This window comes from Pristiophorus japonicus, unplaced genomic scaffold, assembly GCF_044704955.1.
Source record: "Pristiophorus japonicus isolate sPriJap1 unplaced genomic scaffold, sPriJap1.hap1 HAP1_SCAFFOLD_337, whole genome shotgun sequence".
Lineage (NCBI taxonomy): Eukaryota > Metazoa > Chordata > Chondrichthyes > Pristiophoridae > Pristiophorus > Pristiophorus japonicus.
Window position 1 is genome coordinate 257224 of NW_027253183.1, and position 27033 is coordinate 284256.

Here is a 27033-nt window from a genome sequence, read left to right on the forward strand (position 1 = left end):
ACGTTTGAAAATTCTATACAGGAATAGACCCACGGGTCCACTCAGCCTGGCCCATACTGTGCTTCTCGACTCGAACGGGAAATACTGCATTCAAAAGCGATTGGTACAAACTAGTTTCGCTGCTTGTTTGTAAGTTTCAGCTGTGGCTCAGTGGGTCGCTCTCTCACCTCTGAGTCAGAAGGTTGTGGGTTCAAGTCCCACTCCAGGAACTTGAGAACATAAATCTAGGCTGACACTCCAGTGCAGTGCTGAGGGAGTGCTGCACTGTCGGAGGTGCTGTTTTTCGGATGAGACAAACTGCGACCCTGTCTGCTCTCAGGTGGATGTATAAGCTCCCATGGCACCATTTCAAAGAAGAGCAGGGAAGTTATCCCTGTGTCCTTGCCAATATTTATCCCTCAATCAACAACAAAAACAGATTATCTGGTCATTATCACATTGCTGTTTGTGGGAGCTTGCTGTGCACAAATTGGCTGCCCCGTTTCCCACATTACAACAGTGACTACACTCCAAAAGTACTTCATTGGTTGTAAAGCGCTTTGAGACGTCTGGTGCTCGTGAAAGGCGCTATATAAATGCAAGTCTTTCTTTGTGTGAATATGTTTTTCCAGAGGACAGCCCACTTGCTCTTGTTATTCGTTCCTCTTTATGTGGTTTGTACTTGAGCTGTGAGAACCCTGTAAGGAAGTTCAGTGACAATCAGCTATCTCTGAAACATCGACGGTAGCATATTGTACAGTGTGTGAATGAACAGGAATTTCAGCTTTTAAAAATAATTAATTTGAAATGTTTGGCCCGAGGCTCACAGCCGTGACTCTGACCCTCTGTGTCGCAGTGGGTAAGTAAATGCCCAGAGTGGGGGCACCCAACCTGGCTTTGGTTTCATATGATCACATTTCTGAGTTTGATTTCGGGATTGTGGCCGGGTGGTGTGAGTCGGGTATTTTGCAGTCAGATATTTATGTTTAAGAATTGAGATATGTTGGGATTTCTCATAGTTCAGTGGACAAATACCCGGTAAGATGTGACACTGAGCCACACTGCCCAGTTATCCCACTCCTGGTCTGTGTGTGTGACTGCTGGGGTGTGGAGACCAATAGGATCAACTGCTCTTCCAGGCTGAGAAGCCATCCACGATGTATTGTTCAGATTCACTTGTGAAGAACAGGCGTTGGGTGAGCTATTAGTAGGCTGGCCCCTCCTGTGAGGTAAGAGACAGTATTATACTAAAAGCAAAGGCTGACACAAATGCAAGGCAACGTGGAAATAAAGCAACAAAGGGATACAAAGAAAGTAAAAGCTGCATAAAGGAATGCAGAAAAAACTGGTGATGATCATCAAAGCAAACAGCAGAAGTTATCAACAACAACAACTGGTATTTATATAGCACCTTTAATGTAGTGAAACTTCCCAAGGGGCTTCACAGGAGTATTATGAGAGATAAAATTTGACACCGAGCTGCATAAGCAGAAATTAGTGCAGGTGATCAAAAGCTTGGTCAAAGAGGTATGTTTTAAGGATTGTCTTGAAGGAGGAAAGAAAGGCGGAGAGGTTTAGGCAGGGAGTTCCAGAGCTTGGGGCCCAGGCAACAGAAGGCACGGCCACCAATGGTGGAGCGATTATAATCAGGGATGCTCAAGAGGGCAGAATTAGAGGAGCGCAGATATCTCGGGCGGGCGGGGGGGGTGGGGGTTGTGGGGCTGGAGGAGATTACAGAGATAGGGAGGGGCGAGGCCATGGAGGGATTTGAAAACAAGGATGAGAATTTTGAAATCGAGGCATTGCTTAACCGGAAGCTAATGTCGGTCAGCGAGCTCAGGGGTGATGGGTGAGTGGGACTTGGTGCGAGTTCGGACACGGACAGCCGAGTTTTGGATCACCTCTAGCTTACGTAGGGTTGAATGTGGAGTGTGTTGGAATAGTCAAGTCTCGAGGTGACAAAGGCACTGATGGGTGTTTCAGTTTATTTGGAGAAAGGGAGCAGCTGAAGGGGAATGTGGGCCCAATAAAGACAGATACAGGCGAGACTATAATAGATAATAAGGGCACGGCAGGCTTGGGCAATGGAAACTTTGCATCCATTTAGAAGAACATACTGGAGTTAATGCATGTAAAAAATGTCACTGTGTAAATATTGTGACTGAAGAGAGACAGATCTCCAGGACCTGCTGGTTACCACCCCGGATATTAAAAGAAACAGTGAGGAAATTGTAGATGTGTTTGTCATAGTTTTCCAGAGTTCTCTAGAATCAGGAATTATGTCCTTGGTCTGGAAAATTGCAAATGGTGCTCCATATTTGAAGAAGGGGGAGGCAGAAAGCAAGGGCCCAAGTTTCAGGCCAAGCCCCGACTGGACGCCCGTTTTTCACGCCACAAAGTGTGCCTAAAAAAAAAACTTACCTATTCTCCGGCTCTCAGCAGGTCCTCTGGAGCTGGGCGCGGTGCAGCACGAGCTGTGGGGGGCGGAGCCAGGTCCCTGCTCTGAAAACAGTGCCGGGACCTCTGCACATGCGCACTACAGTGGGCGCGCATGTGCAGTAGCTCCAGGCGCCCAAAACTGTGTGGGAGGGGCCCGAAGCACGCAGCCCCTAGCCCTGGCCGAATGGCCTCACTGGGGCTGCGTGGATAAGGCTGCACCTCCCACGCCCAGCTCCTCTCCCGACCCGACCCGACCCGACTCGACTCCCGCTCCCCCCTACCGGACCCGACTCAACCTTCCCCTCCACCCCTGACCTTCACCTCCCCCTCCCCGACTCGACTCCCGCTGCCCCCCACCGGACCCGACCCGACCCCCCCACCCCCCGACCTTCACCTCCCCCTCCCCCCTGACTCGACTACCGCTCCCCCACCCCCTGGACCGGACACGACCCCTGTCGACCCGACCTCCGCCCCCACCCACCCCGACCCGCGATCCCGACCCCCACCGGACCACGGACCCTGGACCCGACGGCACCTACCTGGAAATCCGGTGCTAAAAACAGACCCAGCCCGAAGTCTTGGGCCCGGCCCGTTCAGCCTCCCTCTCCTTTTCTCTCCTTTCTCCCTTCTCTCCCTCCCTCTCCCCCTCCTTTCACTCCCTCCCTCCCCCCTCCTTTCACTCCCTCCCTCCCCCTCCCTTCTCTCCCTCCCTCCCCCTCCCTTCTCTCCCTCCCTCTCCCCTCCCCCCTCCCTTCTCTCCCTTCCTCCCTCCCTTCTCTCCCTCCCTCCCCCTCACTTGTCTCCCTCCCTCCCCCACTCCCTTCTCTCCCTCCCTCCCCCACTCCCTTCTCTCCCTCCCTCCCTTCTCTCCCTCCCTCCCTTCTCTCCCTCCCTTCTCTCCCCTCCCCTCTCCTCCCTCCCCTCTCCTCTCTCTCCTCCCTCTCCCCCCCTCCCCTCTCTCCCCTCTCCTCCCCTTTTCCCCCCTTCCCCTCCCTTCTCCCTGCCGCACCCCCTCTCCCTCTCTCCTCCTCCCCACCCCCTCCTCCCCCCTCCCCTCACTGTCAGAAACACAGACACTGACAGACAGAGAGTGAGAGACACACACACAGACAGACAGAGAGATAGAGACACACTGGGGTGGGGGATGTCCCAGCACGCTGTTAGAGGACTCCCGGTGCTGCAGTCGGCAAGTAGAAAATGTTTTATTTATTGATTTTTAAATTTTTTAAAAATGTTTATTAATTTTTTTTGATTGATTTATTGGTTGATTTATTAATGTATTTATCATTTATCATTGATGATGGCTCTTTATTTGTAAAACTGAAGTGTTTAATGTTTGTAAACTTCCCTTTAAACCCTGCCATTCCCTACGCCTGATTTGTAACCTACGCCTGATTTTCTAAGTGTAGACATGGTTTTTCTGAGAGTACAAAAATCTACACTTACTCCATTCTAAGTTAGTTTGGAGTATGTTTTCACTGCCTAAACTTTCAAAAGTGGCCGGACACGCCCCCTTTTGAACATAAAAATCTGTTCCAAACTGAAGCTGTTCAAACTGACGAGAACTGGAGCAAACTAAATGCCGAGAATTGCAATTTCTAAGATATTCTATTCTAAACCAGTTGCTCCAAAAAAACAGGAGCAACTCAGGCCAAAACTGGGCCCCCAAGTAACTACTGACCTGTCAGTTTAATGTCAGTTGTGGGGAAGTTGCTGGAATAGATCACCAGGGACAGAGTGACCGAGCACGTGGACAAGTCTGAGCTGATCAAAGAGCCAGCACGGATTGTGAAGACTAGGTCATGTCTGGTTCATCGAGCTGAATGTGTTTAGGATCTCACTCACATGGTGGATAGGGGAGTGTCTATGGATATGGCCTGCATGAACTTCCAGAAAGATCAGGTTCCTGACAGATTATCAAACATGAGAAGACATGGAATTGAAGGGGACTCAGTGACATGTGTTGGTCATTGGTTGAGAGATAGGAGACAGTGACAGGTACTCTGATTAGCAGGAGGTGACAAGTGGTGTTTCCCAGGGATCGGGACTCAGCTCTTCACCATATTTATTAGTGATTTGGATGGAGGGACAGAGTTACACATCCAAGATGGCACTGAGTTAGGAGACACAGGAAGTTGTGCAGATGGGAACAGGAAGTTACAAAGGTACATAGACAGATTCATTGAGTGGGCAAAACTATGGCAGGTGGGGTTTATTACAGGGAAGTGTGAGGTCATCCATTTTGGATCCAAGAAAGACAAATTGGAATATTTTTGAATGTGTTTTACTTGTATGGGGTGTTTGTGAACATCAATGAGTGGGATACACCTATTTATGTGTCTCTATCTATACAGCAATCTATATTAAAATACAGCCACCAGTGGATTTTAAGCAGGAATCTTTGAAAGACCATAAACTGATTATATTATACAAATATATATTAACTGTCTAAGTGCTGCAGCAAAGTAAAAGCCTCTTTCTTCGCTGAAACCACCTTTAGTGTTTTGAACTTGCCTTGTAGTCAGCAAATACACGAGGATGGGTCACAGTGCTTTGAAACGTAAACCGCTGGTGAACCAGTGAAAGTGGGTTAACAGCCTCGGGGGCAGGAAGCAGTGGCAGCAAAGGTAAGAAGGGTATTAGTTCACCAGTGCCAGCTGCTCCCTTCCTTTATTGATTTGTTGCTAGCCCATTCTCTCTCAATTCACCAATGTTGCTGTTAATCCATTCATCTGCTGATGTGCCTGCTGCTTCAGGAATTGATTTCCGTGTGTCCCTGGCTCTGGAGTTGGTTCAGTTCTCACTGTCCCACTAACTTACTGATTTGTTGGTATTGCCACTGCTCCCATTTATTCACTGATGCTCACAACTCCATTCGTTTTCGAACCAGAATTTGGGGTTTGCAGTTCTCCGTGTGTTTAATCCGGTCCGCCAATACTTGGAGAAGCTGGGCTCCCCCTCGCTGTTTGCCGAGTGTGTTTGTGGCTGCACAAATCCAATTGTGGGCTGCAGCCCGACCCATTCAATGAGAACAACTTGTATTTATAGTGCCTTTAACGTAATAAACCCTCACAAGGTGCTTCTCAGGAACGGTATCAGACACAATTTGACACCGAGCCACATGAACAGATATTAAGCCAGGTGAAGAGGTCGGGTTTAAGGAGTGACCAAAAGGAAGTAGAGGCGGAGAGGTTTAGGGAGGGAATGCCACAGCTTCGGGCCCAGACAGCTGAAGGCACGGCCACCAGAATGGTGGGGCGAAGGAAGTGGGGGATGCACAAGAGGCCAGAATTGGAGTGCAGAGTTCCCGGAGGGTTGAAGGGCTGGAGGACCCCCGACCGTGTTCATCCCCTCCCCTCCCCCTCCCCCGACCGTGTTCTCCCCTCCCCCTCCCCCTCCCCCGACCGTGTTCCCCCCTCCCCCGACCATGATCACCCCCTCCCCCTCCCCCGACCGTGTTCTCCCCTCCCCCTCCCCCTCCCCCGACCGTGTTCTCCCCTCCCCCTCCCCCGACCGTGTTCTCCCCTCCCCCTCCCCCGACCGTGTTCTCCCCTCCCCCTCCCCCGACCGTGTTCTCCCCTCCCCCTCCCCCGACCGTGTTCTCCCCTCCCCCTCCCCCGACCGTGTTCACCCCCTTCCCCGACAGTGTTCATCCCCTCCCCCTCCCCCGACCGTGTTCTCCCCTCCCCCTCCCCCGACCGTGTTCACCCCTCCCCCGACCGTGTTCTCCCCTCCCCCTCCCCCGACCGTGTTCTCCCCTCCCCCTCCCCCGACCGTGTTCTCCCCTCCCCCGACCGTGTTCTCCCCTCCCCCTCCCCCGACCGTGTTCACCCCTCCCCCTCCCCCGACCGTGTTCACCCCCTCCCCCTCCCCCGACCGTGTTCTCCCCTCCCCCTCCCCGACCGTGTTCACCCCCTCCCCCGACCGTGTTCTCCCCTCCCCCGACCGTGATCACCCCCTCCCCCTCCCCCTCCCCCGACCGTGTTCTCCCCTCCCCCTCCCCCGACCGTGTTCTCCCCTCCCCCGACCGTGTTCACCCCTCCCCCGACCGTGTTCACCCCCTCCCCCTCCTCCGACCGTGTTCTCCCCTCCCCCTCCCCCGACCGTGTTCTCCCCTCCACCTCCCCCTCCCACTCCTCCGACCGTGTTCACCCCCTCCCCCTCCCCCGACCGTGTTCTCCTCTCCCCCGACCGTGTTCACCCCTCGCCCGACCGTGTTCTCCCCCTCCCCCGACCGAGTTCTGCCCTCCCCCTCCCCCGAACGTGTTCTCCCCTCCACCTCCCCCTCCCCCTCCCCCGACCGTGTTCACCCCCTCCCCCTCCCCCGCCCGTGTTCACCCCCTCCCCGGCCGTGTTCACCCCCTCCCCCGACCGTGTTCACCCCCTCCCCCTCCCCCTCCCCCGACCGTGTTCACCCCTTCCCCCTCCTCCTCCCCCGACCGTGTTCACCCCCTCCCCCTCCCCCTCCCCATCCCATGTACTCCCCTCCCCCTCCCCCGGCCGTGTTCTCCCCCGACCGTGTTCACCCCGTCCCCCGACCGTGTTCTCCCCTCCCCTTCCCCGACCGTGTTCACCCCCTCCCCCTCCTCCTCCCCCGACCGTGTTCTCCCCTCCCCCTCCCCGACCGTGTTCACCCCCTCCCCCTCCCCCGGCCGTGTTCTCCCCCGACCGTGTTCACCCCCTCCCCCGACCGTGTTCACCCCCTCCCCCGGCCATGTTCTCCCCCGACCGTGTTCACCCCCTCCCCCTCCTCCTCCCCCGACCGTGCTCTCCCCTCCCCCTCCCCGACCGTGTTCACCCCCTCCCCCTCCTCCTCCCCCGACCGTGCTCTCCCCTCCCCCTCCCCGACCGTGTTCACCCCCTCCCCCTTCTCCTCCCCCGGCCGTGTTCTCCCCCGACCGTGTTCACCCCCTCCCCCGGCCGTGTTCTCCCCCGACCGTGTTCTCCCCTCCCCCTCCCCGACCGTGTTCACCCCCTCCCCCTCCTCCTCCCCCGACCGTGCTCTCCCCTCCCCCTCCCCGACCGTGCTCTCCCCTCCCCCTCCCCGACCGTGTTCACCCCGTCCCCCGACCGTGTTCTCCCCTCCCCCTCCCCGACCGTGTTCACCCCCGCCCCCTTCTCCTCCCCCGACCGTGCTCTCCCCTCCCCCTCCCCGACCGTGTTCACCCCCTCCCCCTTCTCCTCCCCCGGCCGTGTTCTCCCCCGACCGTGTTCACCCCCTCCCCCGGCCGTGTTCTCCCCCGACCGTGTTCACCCCCTCCCCCAACCGTGTTCTCCCCTCCCCCTCCCCGACCGTGTTCACCCCCTCCCCCTCCTCCTCCCCCGACCGTGCTCTCCCCTCCCCCTCCCCGACCGTGCTCTCCCCTCCCCCTCCCCGACCGTGTTCACCCCCTCCCCCTCCTCCGACCGTGTTCACCCCCTCCTCCTCCCCAGACCGTGTTTACCCCCTCCCCCTCCCCCGGCCGTGTTCACCCCCTCCCCCGACCGTGTTCACCCCCTCCCCCTCCCCCTCCCCCGACCGTGTTCACCCCCTCCCCCTCCTCCGACCGTGTTCACCCCCTCCTCCTCCCCAGACCGTGTTTACCCCCTCCCCCTCCCCCGGCCGTGTTCACCCCCTCCCCCGACCGTGTTCACCCCCTCCCCCTCCCCCTCCCCCGACCGTGTTCACCCCCTCCCCCTCCTCCGACCGTGTTCACCCCCTCCTCCTCCCCAGACCGTGTTTACCCCCTCCCCCTCCCCCGACCGTGTTCACCCCCTCCCCCTCCCCCGACCGTGTTCTCCGCTCCCCATCCCCGACCGTGTTCACCCCTCCCCCTCCCCCGACCGTGTTCTCCCCTCCCCCTCCCCCTCCCCCGGCCGTGTTCTCCCCTCCCCATCCCCGACCGTGTTCACCCCCTCCCCCTCCCCCGACCGTGTTCTCCCCTCCCCATCCCCGACCGTGTTCTCCCCTCCCCCTCCCCCTCCCCCGACCGTGTTCATCCCCTCCCCCTCCCCCGACCGTGTTCTCCCCCTCCACCTCCCCCGATCGTGTTCACCCCCTCCCTCTCCCCGACCGTGTTCACCCCCTGCCCCTCCCCCTCCCCCGACTGTGTTCATTCCCTCCCCCTCCCCTGACAGTGTTCATCCTCTCCCCCTCCCGCGACCGTGTTCACCCCCTCCCCTTCCCCCTCCCCCACCGTGTTCACCCCTCCCCTCCCCCTACCGTGTGCACTCCCTCCCCCTCCCCCTCCCCCGACCGTGTTCTCCCCCTCCCCCGACAGTGTTCACCCCCTCCCCCAACAGTATTCACCCCCTCCCCCTCCCCCTCCCCCGACCATGCTCACCCCCTCCCCCGACAGTGTTCTCCCGCTCCCCCGACCATGTTCAGCCCTCCCCCTCCCGTGTTCACCCCTCCCCCTCCCCCGACCGTGTTCACCACTCCCCCGACCGTGTTCACCACTCCCCCTCCCCCGACCGTGTTCACACCCTCCCCCTCCCCCGACCGTGTTCACCCCTCCCCCTACCGTGATCACCACTCCCCCGACCGTGTTCACACCTCCCCCGACCGTGTTCACCCCCTCCCCCTCCCCCGACCGTGTTCACCCCCTCCCCCGGCCGTTTTCACCATCCCCACCTCCCTTGACGGCAGGCAGTGAGTAGCATGGTATGGGGGAATGGGGAAGTAGTGAGTAGCATAGTATGGGGGAATGGGGAAGCAGTGAGTAGCATGGTATGGGGGAATGGGGAATCAGTGAGTAGCATGGTATGGGGGAATGGGGAAGCAGTGAGTAGCATGGTATGGGGCAGTGGGGGAGGCAGTGAGTAGCATGGTATGGGGCAGTGGGGAAGGCAGTGAGTAGCATGGTATGGGGCAGTGGGGAAGCAGTGAGTAGCATGGTATGGGGCAGTGGGGAAGGCAGTGAGTAGCATGGTATGGGGCAGTGGGGAAGGCAGTGAGTAGCATGGTATGGAGACTGGGGAAGGCAGTGAGTAGCATGGTATGGAGAGTGGGGAAGGCAGTGAGTAGCATGGTATGGGGCAGTGGGGGAGGCAGTGAGTAGCATCGTATGGGGCAGTGGGAAAGGCAGTGAGTAGCATGGTATGGGTCAGTGGGGAAGGCAGTGAGTAGCATGGTATGGTGCAGTGGGGAAGGCAGTGTGTAGCATGGTATGGGGCAGTGGGGAAGGCAGTGAGTAGCATGGTATGGGGCAGTGGGGAAGGCAGTGAGTAGCATGGTATGGGGCAGTGGGGAAGCAGTGAGTAGCATGGTATGGGGCAGTGGGGTAGGCACTGAGTAGCATGGTATGGGGCAGTGGGGAAGGCAGTGAGTAGCATGGTATGGGGCAGTGGGGAAGCAGTGAGTAGCATGGTATGGTGCAGTGGGGTAGGCACTGAGTAGCATGGTATGGGGCAGTGGGGAAGGCAGTGAGTAGCATGGTATGGGGCAGTGGGGAAGGCAGTGAGCAGCATGGTATGGAGAGTGGGGAAGGCAGTGAGTAGCATGGTATGGGGCAGTGGGGAAGGCAGTGACTAGCATGGTATGGGGCAGTGGGGAAAGCAGTGAGCAGCATGGTATGGAGAGTGGGGAAGGCAGTGAGTAGCATGTTATGGGGCAGTGGGGAAGGCAGTGAGTAGCATGGTATGGGGCAGTGGGGAAGGCAGTGAGTAGCATGGTATGGGGCAGTGGGGAAGGCAGTGAGTAGCATGGTATGGAGAGTGGGGAAGGCAGTGAGTAGCATGGTATGGGGCAGTGGGGGAGGCAGTGAGTAGCATGGTATGGGGCAGTGGGAAAGGCAGTGAGTAGCATGGTATGGGTCAGTGGGGAAGGCAGTGAGTAGCATGGTATGGTGCAGTGGGGAAGGCAGTGTGTAGCATGGTATGGGGCAGTGGGGAAGGCAGTGAGTTGCATGGTATGGGGCAGTGCAGAAGGCAGTGAGTAGCATGGTATGGGGCAGTGGGGAAGGCAGTGAGTAGCATGGTATGGGCAGTGGGGAAGGCACTGAGTAGCATGGTATGGAGACTGGGGAAGGCAGTGAGTAGCATGGTATGGAGAGTGGGGAAGGCAGTGAGTAGCATGGTATGGGGCAGTGGGGAAGGCAGTGAGCAGCATGTTATGGAGAGTGGGGAAGGCAGTGAGTAGCATGGTATGGGGCAGTGGGGAAGGCAGTGAGCAGCATGGTATGGGGCAGTGGGGAAGGCAGTGAGTAGCATGGTATGGAGAGTGGGAAAGGCATTGAGTAGCATGGTATGGGGCAGTGGGTAAGGCAGTCATTAGCATGGTATGGGGCAGTGGGAAAGGCAGTGAGTAGCTTGGTATGGGGCAGTCGGGAAGGCAGTGAGTAGCATGGTATGGGGCAGTGGGGAAGGCAGTGAGTTGCATGGTATGGGGCAGTGGAGAAGGCAGTGAGTAGCATGGTATGGGGCAGTGGGGAAGGCAGTGAGTAGCATGCTATGGGGCAGTGGGGAAGGCAATGAATAGCATGGTATGGGGCAGTGGGGAAGGCAGTGAGTAGCATGGTATGGAGACTGGGGAAGGCAGTGAGTAGCATGGTATGGAGAATGGGGAAGGCAGTGAGCAGCATGGTATGGAGAGTGGGGAAGGCAGTGAGTAGCATGGTATGGGGCAGTGGGGAAGTCAGTGAGTAGCATGGTCTGGGGCAGTGTGGAAGGCAGTGAGTAGCATGGTATGGAGAGTGGGGAAGGCAGTGAGAAACATGGTATGGGCCAGTGGGGAAGGCAGTGAGCAGCATGGTATGGAGAGTGGGGAAGGCAGTGAGTAGCATGGTATGGGGCAGTGGGGAAGTCAGTGAGTAGCATGGTATGGGGCAGTGGGGAAGGGAGTGAGTAGCATGGTATGGAGAGTGGGGAAGCAGTGAGTAGCATGGTATGGAGCGTGGGGAAGCAGTGAGTAGCATGGTATGGAGCAGTGGGGAAGGCAGTGAGTAGCATGGTATGGGGCAATGGGGAAGACAGTTAGTAGCTTGGTATGGAGAGTGGGGAAGCAGTGAGTAGCATGGTATGGGGCAGTGGAGAAGGCAGTGAGTAGCATGGTATGGGGCAGTGGGGAAGGCAGTGTGTTGCAAGGTATGGGGCAGTGGGGAAGGCAGTGAGTTGCATGGTATGGGGCAGTGTAGAAGGCAGTGAGTAGCATGGTATGGGGCAGTGGGGAAGGCAGTGAGTAGCATGGTATGGAGACTGGGGAAGGCAGTGAGTAGCATGGTATGGAGAATGGGGAAGCAGTGAGTAGCATGGTATGGGGCAGTGGGGAAGGCAGTGAGCAGCATGGTATGGAGAGTGGGGAAGGCAGTGAGTAGCATGGTATGGGGCAGTTGGGAAGGCAGTGAGCAGCATGGTATGGAGAGTGGGGAAGACAGTGAGTAGCATGGTATGGGGCAGTGAGGAAGGCAGTGAGCAGCCTGCTATGGAGCAGTGGAGAAGCAGTGAGTAGCATGATATGGGGCAGTGGGGAAGGCAGTGAGCAGCATGGTATGGAGAGTGGGGAAGGCAGTGAGTAGCATGGTATGGGGCAGTGGGGAAGTCAGTGAGTAGCATGGTCTGGGGCAGTGGGGAAGGCAGTGAGTAGCATGGTATGGAGAGTGGGGAAGCAGTGAGTAGCATGGTATGGAGAGTGGGGAAGCAGTGAGTAGCATGGTATGGAGCAGTGGGGAAGGCAGTGAGTAGCATGTTATGGAGAGTGGGGAAGGCATTGAGTAGCATGGTATGGGGCAGTGGGGAAGGCAGTGAGCAGCATGGTATGGAGAGTGGGGAAGGCAGTGAGTAGCATGGTATGGGGAAGTTGGGAAGGCAGTGAGCAGCATGGTATGGAGAGTGGGGAAGACAGTGAGTAGCATGGTATGGGGCAGTGAGGAAGGCAGTGAGCAGCCTGCTATGGAGCAGTGGAGAAGCAGTGAGTAGCATGGTATGGGCCTGTGGGGAAGGCAGTGAGCAGCATGGTATGGAGAGTGGGGAAGGCAGTGAGTAGCATGGTATGGGGCAGTGGGGAAGTCAGTGAGTAGCATGGTATGAGCCATTGGGGAAGGCAGTGAGTAGCAAGGTATGGAGAGTGGGGAAGCAGTGAGTAGCATGGTATGGAGAGTGGGGAAGCAGTGAGTAGCATGGTATGGAGCAGTGGGGAAGGCAGTGAGTAGCATGTTATGGGGCAGTGGGGAAGGCAGTGAGTAGCATGGTATGGGGCAGTGTGGAAGGCAGTGAGTACCATGGTATGGGGCAGTGGGGAAGACAGTGAGTCGCTTGGTATGGAGAGTGGGGAAGGCAGTGAATAGCATGGTATGGGGCAGTGGGGAAGGCGGTGAGTAGCAAGGTATGGTGCAGTGGGAAAGGCAGTGAGTAGTATGGTATGGGGCAGTGGGGAAGGCAGTGAGTAGCATGGTATGGTGCAGTGGGGAAGGCAGTGTGTAGCATGGTATGGGGCAGTGGGGAAGGCAGTGAGTTGCATGGTATGGGGCAGTGTAGAAGGCAGTGAGTAGCATGGTATGGGGCAGTGGAGAAGGCAGTGAGTAGCATGGTATGGGCAGTGGGGAAGGCAGTGAGTAGCATGGTATGGGGCAGTGGGGAAGGCAGTGAGCAGCAAGGTATGGAGACTGGGGAAGGCAGTGAGTAGCATGGTATGGAGAGTGGGGAAGGCATTGAGTAGCATGGAATGGGGCAGTGGGGAAGGCAGTGAGCAGCATGGTATGGAGAGTGGGGAAGGCAGTGAGTAGCATGGTATGGGGCAGTGGGGAAGGCAGTGAGCAGCATGGTATGGAGAGTGGGGAAGGCAGTGAGTAGCATGGTATGGGGCAGTGAGGAAGGCAGTGAGCAGCATGGTATGGAGCAGTGGAGAAGCAGTGAGTAGCATGGTATGGGGCAGTGGGGAAGGCAGTGAGCAGCATGGTATGGAGAGTTGGGAAGGCAGTGAGTAGCATGATATGGGGCAGTGGGGAAGTCAGTGAGTAGCATGGTATGGAGAGTGGGGAAGGCAGTGAGTAGCATGATATGGGGCAGTGGGGAAGTCAGTGAGTAGCATGGTATGGGGCAGTGGGGAAGGCAGTGAGTAGCATGGTATGGAGAGTGGGGAAGGCAGTGAGAAGCATGGTATGGGCCATTGGGGAAGGCAGTGAGCAGCATGGTATGGAGAGTGGGGAAGGCAGTGAGTAGCATGTTATGGGGCAGTGGGGAAGTCAGTGAGTAGCATGGTATGGGGCAGTGGGGAAGGCAGTGAGTAGCAAGGTATGGAGAGTGGGGAAGCAGTGAGTAGCATGGTATGGAGCGTGGGGAAGCAGTGAGTAGCATGGTATGGAGCAGTGGGGAAGGCAGTGAGTAGCATGGTATGGGGCAATGGGGAAGACAGTTAGTAGCTTGGTATGGAGAGTGGGGAAGCAGTGAGTAGCATGGTATGGGGCAGTGGAGAAGGCAGTGAGTAGCATGGTATGGGGCAGTGGGGAAGGCAGTGTGTTGCAAGGTATGGGGCAGTGGGGAAGGCAGTGAGTTGCATGGTATGGGGCAGTGTAGAAGGCAGTGAGTAGCATGGTATGGGGCAGTGGGGAAGGCAGTGAGTAGCATGGTATGGAGACTGGGGAAGGCAGTGAGTAGCATGGTATGGAGAATGGGGAAGCAGTGAGTAGCATGGTATGGGGCAGTGGGGAAGGCAGTGAGCAGCATGGTATGGAGAGTGGGGAAGGCATTGAGTAGCATGGTATGCGGCAGTGGGGAAGGCAGTGAGCAGCATGGTATGGAGAGTGGGGAAGGCAGTGAGTAGCATGGTATGGGGCAGTTGGGAAGGCAGTGAGCAGCATGGTATGGAGAGTGGGGAAGACAGTGAGTAGCATGGTATGGGGCAGTGAGGAAGGCAGTGAGCAGCCTGCTATGGAGCAGTGGAGAAGCAGTGAGTAGCATGATATGGGGCAGTGGGGAAGGCAGTGAGCAGCATGGTATGGAGAGTGGGGAAGGCAGTGAGTAGCATGGTATGGGGCAGTGGGGAAGTCAGTGAGTAGCATGGTATGGAGAGTGGGGAAGGCAGTGAGTAGCATGGTATGGGGCAGTGGGGGAGGCAGTGAGTAGCATCGTATGGGGCAGTGGGAAAGGCAGTGAGTAGCATGGTATGGGTCAGTGGGGAAGGCAGTGAGTAGCATGGTATGGTGCAGTGGGGAAGGCAGTGTGTAGCATGGTATGGGGCAGTGGGGAAGGCAGTGAGTAGCATGGTATGGGGCAGTGGGGAAGGCAGTGAGTAGCATGGTATGGGGCAGTGGGGAAGCAGTGAGTAGCATGGTATGGGGCAGTGGGGTAGGCACTGAGTAGCATGGTATGGGGCAGTGGGGAAGGCAGTGAGTAGCATGGTATGGGGCAGTGGGGAAGCAGTGAGTAGCATGGTATGGTGCAGTGGGGTAGGCACTGAGTAGCATGGTATGGGGCAGTGGGGAAGGCAGTGAGTAGCATGGTATGGGGCAGTGGGGAAGGCAGTGAGCAGCATGGTATGGAGAGTGGGGAAGGCAGTGAGTAGCATGGTATGGGGCAGTGGGGAAGGCAGTGACTAGCATGGTATGGGGCAGTGGGGAAAGCAGTGAGCAGCATGGTATGGAGAGTGGGGAAGGCAGTGAGTAGCATGTTATGGGGCAGTGGGGAAGGCAGTGAGTAGCATGGTATGGGGCAGTGGGGAAGGCAGTGAGTAGCATGGTATGGGGCAGTGGGGAAGGCAGTGAGTAGCATGGTATGGAGAGTGGGGAAGGCAGTGAGTAGCATGGTATGGGGCAGTGGGGGAGGCAGTGAGTAGCATGGTATGGGGCAGTGGGAAAGGCAGTGAGTAGCATGGTATGGGTCAGTGGGGAAGGCAGTGAGTAGCATGGTATGGTGCAGTGGGGAAGGCAGTGTGTAGCATGGTATGGGGCAGTGGGGAAGGCAGTGAGTTGCATGGTATGGGGCAGTGCAGAAGGCAGTGAGTAGCATGGTATGGGGCAGTGGGGAAGGCAGTGAGTAGCATGGTATGGGCAGTGGGGAAGGCAGTGAGTAGCATGGTATGGAGACTGGGGAAGGCAGTGAGTAGCATGGTATGGAGAGTGGGGAAGGCAGTGAGTAGCATGGTATGGGGCAGTGGGGAAGGCAGTGAGCAGCATGTTATGGAGAGTGGGGAAGGCAGTGAGTAGCATGGTATGGGGCAGTGGGGAAGGCAGTGAGCAGCATGGTATGGGGCAGTGGGGAAGGCAGTGAGTAGCATGGTATGGAGAGTGGGAAAGGCATTGAGTAGCATGGTATGGGGCAGTGGGTAAGGCAGTCATTAGCATGGTATGGGGCAGTGGGAAAGGCAGTGAGTAGCTTGGTATGGGGCAGTCGGGAAGGCAGTGAGTAGCATGGTATGGGGCAGTGGGGAAGGCAGTGAGTTGCATGGTATGGGGCAGTGGAGAAGGCAGTGAGTAGCATGGTATGGGGCAGTGGGGAAGGCAGTGAGTAGCATGCTATGGGGCAGTGGGGAAGGCAATGAATAGCATGGTATGGGGCAGTGGGGAAGGCAGTGAGTAGCATGGTATGGAGACTGGGGAAGGCAGTGAGTAGCATGGTATGGAGAATGGGGAAGGCAGTGAGCAGCATGGTATGGAGAGTGGGGAAGGCAGTGAGTAGCATGGTATGGGGCAGTGGGGAAGTCAGTGAGTAGCATGGTCTGGGGCAGTGTGGAAGGCAGTGAGTAGCATGGTATGGAGAGTGGGGAAGGCAGTGAGAAACATGGTATGGGCCAGTGGGGAAGGCAGTGAGCAGCATGGTATGGAGAGTGGGGAAGGCAGTGAGTAGCATGGTATGGGGCAGTGGGGAAGTCAGTGAGTAGCATGGTATGGGGCAGTGGGGAAGGGAGTGAGTAGCAAGGTATGGAGAGTGGGGAAGCAGTGAGTAGCATGGTATGGAGCGTGGGGAAGCAGTGAGTAGCATGGTATGGAGCAGTGGGGAAGGCAGTGAGTAGCATGGTATGGGGCAATGGGGAAGACAGTTAGTAGCTTGGTATGGAGAGTGGGGAAGCAGTGAGTAGCATGGTATGGGGCAGTGGAGAAGGCAGTGAGTAGCATGGTATGGGGCAGTGGGGAAGGCAGTGTGTTGCAAGGTATGGGGCAGTGGGGAAGGCAGTGAGTTGCATGGTATGGGGCAGTGTAGAAGGCAGTGAGTAGCATGGTATGGGGCAGTGGGGAAGGCAGTGAGTAGCATGGTATGGAGACTGGGGAAGGCAGTGAGTAGCATGGTATGGAGAATGGGGAAGCAGTGAGTAGCATGGTATGGGGCAGTGGGGAAGGCAGTGAGCAGCATGGTATGGAGAGTGGGGAAGGCATTGAGTAGCATGGTATGCGGCAGTGGGGAAGGCAGTGAGCAGCATGGTATGGAGAGTGGGGAAGGCAGTGAGTAGCATGGTATGGGGCAGTTGGGAAGGCAGTGAGCAGCATGGTATGGAGAGTGGGGAAGACAGTGAGTAGCATGGTATGGGGCAGTGAGGAAGGCAGTGAGCAGCCTGCTATGGAGCAGTGGAGAAGCAGTGAGTAGCATGATATGGGGCAGTGGGGAAGGCAGTGAGCAGCATGGTATGGAGAGTGGGGAAGGCAGTGAGTAGCATGGTATGGGGCAGTGGGGAAGTCAGTGAGTAGCATGGTCTGGGGCAGTGGGGAAGGCAGTGAGTAGCATGGTATGGAGAGTGGGGAAGCAGTGAGTAGCATGGTATGGAGAGTGGGGAAGCAGTGAGTAGCATGGTATGGAGCAGTGGGGAAGGCAGTGAGTAGCATGTTATGGAGAGTGGGGAAGGCATTGAGTAGCATGGTATGGGGCAGTGGGGAAGGCAGTGAGCAGCATGGTATGGAGAGTGGGGAAGGCAGTGAGTAGCATGGTATGGGGAAGTTGGGAAGGCAGTGAGCAGCATGGTATGGAGAGTGGGGAAGACAGTGAGTAGCATGGTATGGGGCAGTGAGGAAGGCAGTGAGCAGCCTGCTATGGAGCAGTGGAGAAGCAGTGAGTAGCATGGTATGGGCCTGTGGGGAAGGCAGTGAGCAGCATGGTATGGAGAGTGGGGAAGGCAGTGAGTAGCATGGTATGGGGCAGTGGGGAAGTCAGTGAGTAGCATGGTATGAGCCATTGGGGAAGGCAGTGAGTAGCAAGGTATGGAGAGTGGGGAAGCAGTGAGTAGCATGGTATGGAGAGTGGGGAAGCAGTGAGTAGCATGGTATGGAGCAGTGGGGAAGGCAGTGAGTAGCATGTTATGGGGCAGTGGGGAAGGCAGTGAGTAGCATGGTATGGGGCAGTGTGGAAGGCAGTGAGTACCATGGTATGGGGCAGTGGGGAAGACAGTGAGTCGCTTGGTATGGAGAGTGGGGAAGGCAGTGAATAGCATGGTATGGGGCAGTGGGGAAGGCGGTGAGTAGCAAGGTATGGTGCAGTGGGAAAGGCAGTGAGTAGTATGGTATGGGGCAGTGGGGAAGGCAGTGAGTAGCATGGTATGGTGCAGTGGGGAAGGCAGTGTGTAGCATGGTATGGGGCAGTGGGGAAGGCAGTGAGTTGCATGGTATGGGGCAGTGTAGAAGGCAGTGAGTAGCATGGTATGGGGCAGTGGAGAAGGCAGTGAGTAGCATGGTATGGGCAGTGGGGAAGGCAGTGAGTAGCATGGTATGGGGCAGTGGGGAAGGCAGTGAGCAGCAAGGTATGGAGACTGGGGAAGGCAGTGAGTAGCATGGTATGGAGAGTGGGGAAGGCATTGAGTAGCATGGAATGGGGCAGTGGGGAAGGCAGTGAGCAGCATGGTATGGAGAGTGGGGAAGGCAGTGAGTAGCATGGTATGGGGCAGTGGGGAAGGCAGTGAGCAGCATGGTATGGAGAGTGGGGAAGGCAGTGAGTAGCATGGTATGGGGCAGTGAGGAAGGCAGTGAGCAGCATGGTATGGAGCAGTGGAGAAGCAGTGAGTAGCATGGTATGGGGCAGTGGGGAAGGCAGTGAGCAGCATGGTATGGAGAGTTGGGAAGGCAGTGAGTAGCATGATATGGGGCAGTGGGGAAGTCAGTGAGTAGCATGGTATGGAGAGTGGGGAAGGCAGTGAGTAGCATGATATGGGGCAGTGGGGAAGTCAGTGAGTAGCATGGTATGGGGCAGTGGGGAAGGCAGTGAGTAGCATGGTATGGAGAGTGGGGAAGGCAGTGAGAAGCATGGTATGGGCCATTGGGGAAGGCAGTGAGCAGCATGGTATGGAGAGTGGGGAAGGCAGTGAGTAGCATGTTATGGGGCAGTGGGGAAGTCAGTGAGTAGCATGGTATGGGGCAGTGGGGAAGGCAGTGAGTAGCAAGGTATGGAGAGTGGGGAAGCAGTGAGTAGCATGGTATGGAGCGTGGGGAAGCAGTGAGTAGCATGGTATGGAGCAGTGGGGAAGGCAGTGAGTAGCATGGTATGGGGCAATGGGGAAGACAGTTAGTAGCTTGGTATGGAGAGTGGGGAAGCAGTGAGTAGCATGGTATGGGGCAGTGGAGAAGGCAGTGAGTAGCATGGTATGGGGCAGTGGGGAAGGCAGTGTGTTGCAAGGTATGGGGCAGTGGGGAAGGCAGTGAGTTGCATGGTATGGGGCAGTGTAGAAGGCAGTGAGTAGCATGGTATGGGGCAGTGGGGAAGGCAGTGAGTAGCATGGTATGGAGACTGGGGAAGGCAGTGAGTAGCATGGTATGGAGAATGGGGAAGCAGTGAGTAGCATGGTATGGGGCAGTGGGGAAGGCAGTGAGCAGCATGGTATGGAGAGTGGGGAAGGCATTGAGTAGCATGGTATGCGGCAGTGGGGAAGGCAGTGAGCAGCATGGTATGGAGAGTGGGGAAGGCAGTGAGTAGCATGGTATGGGGCAGTTGGGAAGGCAGTGAGCAGCATGGTATGGAGAGTGGGGAAGACAGTGAGTAGCATGGTATGGGGCAGTGAGGAAGGCAGTGAGCAGCCTGCTATGGAGCAGTGGAGAAGCAGTGAGTAGCATGATATGGGGCAGTGGGGAAGGCAGTGAGCAGCATGGTATGGAGAGTGGGGAAGGCAGTGAGTAGCATGGTATGGGGCAGTGGGGAAGTCAGTGAGTAGCATGGTCTGGGGCAGTGGGGAAGGCAGTGAGTAGCATGGTATGGAGAGTGGGGAAGCAGTGAGTAGCATGGTATGGAGAGTGGGGAAGCAGTGAGTAGCATGGTATGGAGCAGTGGGGAAGGCAGTGAGTAGCATGTTATGGAGAGTGGGGAAGGCATTGAGTAGCATGGTATGGGGCAGTGGGGAAGGCAGTGAGTAGCATGGTATGGGGAAGTTGGGAAGGCAGTGAGCAGCATGGTATGGAGAGTGGGGAAGACAGTGAGTAGCATGGTATGGGGCAGTGAGGAAGGCAGTGAGCAGCCTGCTATGGAGCAGTGGAGAAGCAGTGAGTAGCATGGTATGGGCCTGTGGGGAAGGCAGTGAGCAGCATGGTATGGAGAGTGGGGAAGGCAGTGAGTAGCATGGTATGGGGCAGTGGGGAAGTCAGTGAGTAGCATGGTATGAGCCATTGGGGAAGGCAGTGAGTAGCAAGGTATGGAGAGTGGGGAAGCAGTGAGTAGCATGGTATGGAGAGTGGGGAAGCAGTGAGTAGCATGGTATGGAGCAGTGGGGAAGGCAGTGAGTAGCATGTTATGGGGCAGTGGGGAAGGCAGTGAGTAGCATGGTATGGGGCAGTGTGGAAGGCAGTGAGTACCATGGTATGGGGCAGTGGGGAAGACAGTGAGTCGCTTGGTATGGAGAGTGGGGAAGGCAGTGAATAGCATGGTATGGGGCAGTGGGGAAGGCGGTGAGTAGCAAGGTATGGTGCAGTGGGAAAGGCAGTGAGTAGTATGGTATGGGGCAGTGGGGAAGGCAGTGAGTAGCATGGTATGGTGCAGTGGGGAAGGCAGTGTGTAGCATGGTATGGGGCAGTGGGGAAGGCAGTGAGTTGCATGGTATGGGGCAGTGTAGAAGGCAGTGAGTAGCATGGTATGGGGCAGTGGAGAAGGCAGTGAGTAGCATGGTATGGGCAGTGGGGAAGGCAGTGAGTAGCATGGTATGGGGCAGTGGGGAAGGCAGTGAGCAGCAAGGTATGGAGACTGGGGAAGGCAGTGAGTAGCATGGTATGGAGAGTGGGGAAGGCATTGAGTAGCATGGAATGGGGCAGTGGGGAAGGCAGTGAGCAGCATGGTATGGAGAGTGGGGAAGGCAGTGAGCAGCATGGTATGGGGCAGTGGGGAAGGCAGTGAGCAGCATGGTATGGAGAGTGGGGAAGGCAGTGAGTAGCATGGTATGGGGCAGTGAGGAAGGCAGTGAGCAGCATGGTATGGAGCAGTGGAGAAGCAGTGAGTAGCATGGTATGGGGCAGTGGGGAAGGCAGTGAGCAGCATGGTATGGAGAGTTGGGAAGGCAGTGAGTAGCATGATATGGGGCAGTGGGGAAGTCAGTGAGTAGCATGGTATGGGGCAGTGGGGAAGGCAGTGAGTAGCATGGTATGGAGAGTGGGGAAGGCAGTGAGAAGCATGGTATGGGCCATTGGGGAAGGCAGTGAGCAGCATGGTATGGAGAGTGGGGAAGGCAGTGAGTAGCATGTTATGGGGAAGTGGGGAAGTCATTGAGTAGCATGGTATGGGGCAGTGGGGAAGGCAGTGTGTAGCAAGGTATGGAGAGTGGGGAAGCAGGGAGTAGCATGGTATGGAGAGTGGGGAAGCAGTGAGTAGCATGGTATGGGGCAGTGGGGAAGGCAGTGAGTAGCATGGTATGGGGCAGTGGGGAAGGCAGTGAGTAGCATGGTATGGGGCAGTGGGGAAGGTAGTCAGTAGCATGGTATGGGGCAGTGTGGAAGCAGTGAGTAGCATGGTATGGAGCAGTGGGGAAGGCAGTGAGTAGCATGGTATGGGGCAGTGGGGAAGCATTGAGTAGCATGGTATGGGCAGTGGGGAAGGCAGTGAGTAGCATGGTATGGGGCAGTGGGGAAGGCAGTGAGTAGTAAGGTATGGAGACTGGGGAAGGCAGTGAGTAGCATGGTATGGAGAGTGGGGAAGGCAGTGAGTAGCATGGTATGGGGCAGTGGGGAAGGCAGTGAGCAGCATGTTATGGAGAGTTGGGAAGGCATTGAGTAGCATGGTATGGGGCAGTGGGGAAGGCAGTGAGTAGTAAGGTATGGAGACTGGGGAAGGCAGTGAGTAGCATGGTATGGAGAGTGGGGAAGGCAGTGAGTAGCATGGTATGGGGCAGTGGGGAAGGCAGTGAGCAGCATGTTATGGAGAGTGGGGAAGCAGTGTGTAGCATGGTATGGGGCAGTGGGGAAGGCAGTGAGTAGCATGGTATGGGGCAGTGGGAAAGGCTTTGAGTAGCATGGTATGGAGAGTGAGGAAGGCAGTGAGTAGCATGGTATGGGGCAGTGGGGAAGCAGTGAGTCGCATGGTATGGAGAGTGGGGAAGGCAGTGAGTAGCATGGTATGGGGCATTGGGGAAGGCAATGAGTAGCAAGGTATGGAGCTTGGGGAAGCAGTGAGTAGCATGGTATGGAGAGTGGGGAAGCAGTGAATAGCATGGTATGGAGCAGTGGGGAAGGCAGTGAGTAGCATGTTATGGGGCAGTGGGGAAGGCAGTGAGTAGCATGGTATGGGGCAGTGGGGAAGGCAGTGAGTACCATGGTTTGGGGCAGTGGGGAAGACAGTGAGTAGCTTGGTATGGAGAGTGGGGAAGGCAGTGAGTAGCATGGTATGGGGCGGTGGGGAAGGCAGTGAGTAGCATGGTATGGGGCAGTAGGAAAAGCAATGAGTAGCATGGTATGGGGCAGTGGGGAAGGCAGTGAGTAGCATGGTATGGTGCAGTGGGGAAGGCAGTGTGTAGGATGGTATGGGGCAGTGGGGAAGGCAGTGAGTTGCATGGTATGGGGCAGTGTAGAAGGCAGTGAGTAGCATGGTATGGGGCAGTGGGGAAGGCAGTGAGTAGCATGGTATGGGGCAGTGGGGAAGGCAGTGAGTAGCAAGGTATGGAGAGTGGGGAAGCAGTGAGTAGCATGGTATGGAGCGTGGGGAAGCAGTGAGTAGCATGGTATGGAGCAGTGGGGAAGGCAGTGAGTAGCATGGTATGGGGCAATGGGGAAGACAGTTAGTAGCTTGGTATGGAGAGTGGGGAAGCAGTGAGTAGCATGGTATGGGGCAGTGGAGAAGGCAGTGAGTAGCATGGTATGGGGCAGTGGGGAAGGCAGTGTGTTGCAAGGTATGGGGCAGTGGGGAAGGCAGTGAGTTGCATGGTATGGGGCAGTGTAGAAGGCAGTGAGTAGCATGGTATGGGGCAGTGGGGAAGGCAGTGAGTAGCATGGTATGGAGACTGGGGAAGGCAGTGAGTAGCATGGTATGGAGAATGGGGAAGCAGTGAGTAGCATGGTATGGGGCAGTGGGGAAGGCAGTGAGCAGCATGGTATGGAGAGTGGGGAAGGCATTGAGTAGCATGGTATGCGGCAGTGGGGAAGGCAGTGAGCAGCATGGTATGGAGAGTGGGGAAGGCAGTGAGTAGCATGGTATGGGGCAGTTGGGAAGGCAGTGAGCAGCATGGTATGGAGAGTGGGGAAGACAGTGAGTAGCATGGTATGGGGCAGTGAGGAAGGCAGTGAGCAGCCTGCTATGGAGCAGTGGAGAAGCAGTGAGTAGCATGATATGGGGCAGTGGGGAAGGCAGTGAGCAGCATGGTATGGAGAGTGGGGAAGGCAGTGAGTAGCATGGTATGGGGCAGTGGGGAAGTCAGTGAGTAGCATGGTCTGGGGCAGTGGGGAAGGCAGTGAGTAGCATGGTATGGAGAGTGGGGAAGCAGTGAGTAGCATGGTATGGAGAGTGGGGAAGCAGTGAGTAGCATGGTATGGAGCAGTGGGGAAGGCAGTGAGTAGCATGTTATGGAGAGTGGGGAAGGCATTGAGTAGCATGGTATGGGGCAGTGGGGAAGGCAGTGAGTAGCATGGTATGGGGAAGTTGGGAAGGCAGTGAGCAGCATGGTATGGAGAGTGGGGAAGACAGTGAGTAGCATGGTATGGGGCAGTGAGGAAGGCAGTGAGCAGCCTGCTATGGAGCAGTGGAGAAGCAGTGAGTAGCATGGTATGGGCCTGTGGGGAAGGCAGTGAGCAGCATGGTATGGAGAGTGGGGAAGGCAGTGAGTAGCATGGTATGGGGCAGTGGGGAAGTCAGTGAGTAGCATGGTATGAGCCATTGGGGAAGGCAGTGAGTAGCAAGGTATGGAGAGTGGGGAAGCAGTGAGTAGCATGGTATGGAGAGTGGGGAAGCAGTGAGTAGCATGGTATGGAGCAGTGGGGAAGGCAGTGAGTAGCATGTTATGGGGCAGTGGGGAAGGCAGTGAGTAGCATGGTATGGGGCAGTGTGGAAGGCAGTGAGTACCATGGTATGGGGCAGTGGGGAAGACAGTGAGTCGCTTGGTATGGAGAGTGGGGAAGGCAGTGAATAGCATGGTATGGGGCAGTGGGGAAGGCGGTGAGTAGCAAGGTATGGTGCAGTGGGAACGGCAGTGAGTAGTATGGTATGGGGCAGTGGGGAAGGCAGTGAGTAGCATGGTATGGTGCAGTGGGGAAGGCAGTGTGTAGCATGGTATGGGGCAGTGGGGAAGGCAGTGAGTTGCATGGTATGGGGCAGTGTAGAAGGCAGTGAGTAGCATGGTATGGGGCAGTGGAGAAGGCAGTGAGTAGCATGGTATGGGCAGTGGGGAAGGCAGTGAGTAGCATGGTATGGGGCAGTGGGGAAGGCAGTGAGCAGCAAGGTATGGAGACTGGGGAAGGCAGTGAGTAGCATGGTATGGAGAGTGGGGAAGGCATTGAGTAGCATGGAATGGGGCAGTGGGGAAGGCAGTGAGCAGCATGGTATGGAGAGTGGGGAAGGCAGTGAGCAGCATGGTATGGGGCAGTGGGGAAGGCAGTGAGCAGCATGGTATGGAGAGTGGGGAAGGCAGTGAGTAGCATGGTATGGGGCAGTGAGGAAGGCAGTGAGCAGCATGGTATGGAGCAGTGGAGAAGCAGTGAGTAGCATGGTATGGGGCAGTGGGGAAGGCAGTGAGCAGCATGGTATGGAGAGTTGGGAAGGCAGTGAGTAGCATGATATGGGGCAGTGGGGAAGTCAGTGAGTAGCATGGTATGGGGCAGTGGGGAAGGCAGTGAGTAGCATGGTATGGAGAGTGGGGAAGGCAGTGAGAAGCATGGTATGGGCCATTGGGGAAGGCAGTGAGCAGCATGGTATGGAGAGTGGGGAAGGCAGTGAGTAGCATGTTATGGGGAAGTGGGGAAGTCATTGAGTAGCATGGTATGGGGCAGTGGGGAAGGCAGTGTGTAGCAAGGTATGGAGAGTGGGGAAGCAGGGAGTAGCATGGTATGGAGAGTGGGGAAGCAGTGAGTAGCATGGTATGGGGCAGTGGGGAAGGCAGTGAGTAGCATGGTATGGGGCAGTGGGGAAGGCAGTGAGTAGCATGGTATGGGGCAGTGGGGAAGGTAGTCAGTAGCATGGTATGGGGCAGTGTGGAAGCAGTGAGTAGCATGGTATGGAGCAGTGGGGAAGGCAGTGAGTAGCATGGTATGGGGCAGTGGGGAAGCATTGAGTAGCATGGTATGGGCAGTGGGGAAGGCAGTGAGTAGCATGGTATGGGGCAGTGGGGAAGGCAGTGAGTAGTAAGGTATGGAGACTGGGGAAGGCAGTGAGTAGCATGGTATGGAGAGTGGGGAAGGCAGTGAGTAGCATGGTATGGGGCAGTGGGGAAGGCAGTGAGCAGCATGTTATGGAGAGTTGGGAAGGCATTGAGTAGCATGGTATGGGGCAGTGGGGAAGGCAGTGAGTAGTAAGGTATGGAGACTGGGGAAGGCAGTGAGTAGCATGGTATGGAGAGTGGGGAAGGCAGTGAGTAGCATGGTATGGGGCAGTGGGGAAGGCAGTGAGCAGCATGTTATGGAGAGTGGGGAAGCAGTGTGTAGCATGGTATGGGGCAGTGGGGAAGGCAGTGAGTAGCATGGTATGGGGCAGTGGGAAAGGCTTTGAGTAGCATGGTATGGAGAGTGAGGAAGGCAGTGAGTAGCATGGTATGGGGCAGTGGGGAAGCAGTGAGTCGCATGGTATGGAGAGTGGGGAAGGCAGTGAGTAGCATGGTATGGGGCATTGGGGAAGGCAATGAGTAGCAAGGTATGGAGCTTGGGGAAGCAGTGAGTAGCATGGTATGGAGAGTGGGGAAGCAGTGAATAGCATGGTATGGAGCAGTGGGGAAGGCAGTGAGTAGCATGTTATGGGGCAGTGGGGAAGGCAGTGAGTAGCATGGTATGGGGCAGTGGGGAAGGCAGTGAGTACCATGGTTTGGGGCAGTGGGGAAGACAGTGAGTAGCTTGGTATGGAGAGTGGGGAAGGCAGTGAGTAGCATGGTATGGGGCAGTGGGGAAGGCAGTGAGTAGCATGGTATGGGGCAGTAGGAAAAGCAATGAGTAGCATGGTATGGGGCAGTGGGGAAGGCAGTGAGTAGCATGGTATGGTGCAGTGGGGAAGGCAGTGTGTAGGATGGTATGGGGCAGTGGGGAAGGCAGTGAGTTGCATGGTATGGGGCAGTGTAGAAGGCAGTGAGTAGCATGGTATGGGGCAGTGGGGAAGGCAGTGAGTAGCATGGTATGGGGCAGTGGGGAAGGCAGTGAGCAGCAAGGTATGGAGACTGGGGAAGGCAGTGAGTAGCATGGTATGGAGAGTGGGGAAGGCAGTGAGTAGCATGGTATGTGGCAGTGGGGAAGGCAATGAGCAGCATGGTATGGAGAGTGGGGAAGGCAGTGAGTAGCATGGTGTGGGGCAGTGAGGAAGGCAGTGAGCAGCATGGTATGGAGCAGTGGAGAAGCAGTGAGTAGCAAGGTATGGGGCAGTGGGGAAGGCAGTGAGCAGCATGGTATGGAGAGTGGGGAAGGCAGTGAGTAGCATGGTATGGGGCAGTGGGGAAGTCAGTGAGTAGCATGGTATGGGGCAGTGGGGAAGGCAGTGAGTAGCATGGTATGGAGAGTGGGGAAGGCAGTGAGAAGCATGGTATGGGCCATTGGGGAAGGCAGTGAGCAGCATGGTATGGAGAGTGGGGAAGGCAGTGAGTAGCATGGTATGGAGCACTGGGGAAGTCATTGAGTAGCATGGTATGGGGCAGTGGGGAAGGCAGTGTGTAGCAAGGTATGGAGAGTGGGGAAGCAGTGTGTAGCATGGTATGGAGAGTGGGGAAGCAGTGAGTAGCATGGTATGGAGCAGTGGGGAATGCAGTGAGTAGCATGTTATGGGGCAGTGGGGAAGGCAGTGAGTAGCATGGTATGGGGCAGTGGGGAAGGCAGTGAGTAGCATGGTATGGGGCAGTCGGGAAGGCAGTGAGTAGCATGGTATGGGGCAGTGGGGAAGGCAGTGAGTTGCATGGTATGGGGCAGTGGTGAAGGCAGTGAGTAGCATGGTATGGGGCAGTGGGGAATGCAGTGAGTAGCATGGTATGGGGCAGTGGGGAAGGCAGTGGGTAGCATGGTATGGGGCAGTGGGGAAGGCAGTGAGTAGCATGGTATGGAGACTGGGGAAGGCAGTGAGTAGCATGGTATGGAGAATGTGGAAGCAGTGAGTAGCATGATATCGGGCAGTGGGGAAGGCAGTGAGCAGCATCGTATG

The 27033-nt window shown here is 56.7% G+C and overlaps 1 protein-coding gene across 2 annotated transcripts in view; it reads left to right on the top strand.

Moving 5' to 3' along the window:
• The first annotated feature begins 726 nt into the window (after nt 1–726).
• LOC139250027 (uncharacterized) overlaps nt 727–27033 on the top strand; it is a 182205-nt gene continuing 155898 nt past the window's right edge. Inside the window, exon 1 of one of the 2 annotated variants that reach the window (XM_070872590.1) lies at nt 727–838. In XM_070872590.1, coding sequence (XP_070728691.1) covers nt 787–838 — 52 coding nt within the window. In that variant the 5' untranslated portion in view covers nt 727–786. The remainder of the gene's footprint in view (nt 839–27033) is intronic. The other variant, XM_070872591.1, reaches the window with a different exon arrangement.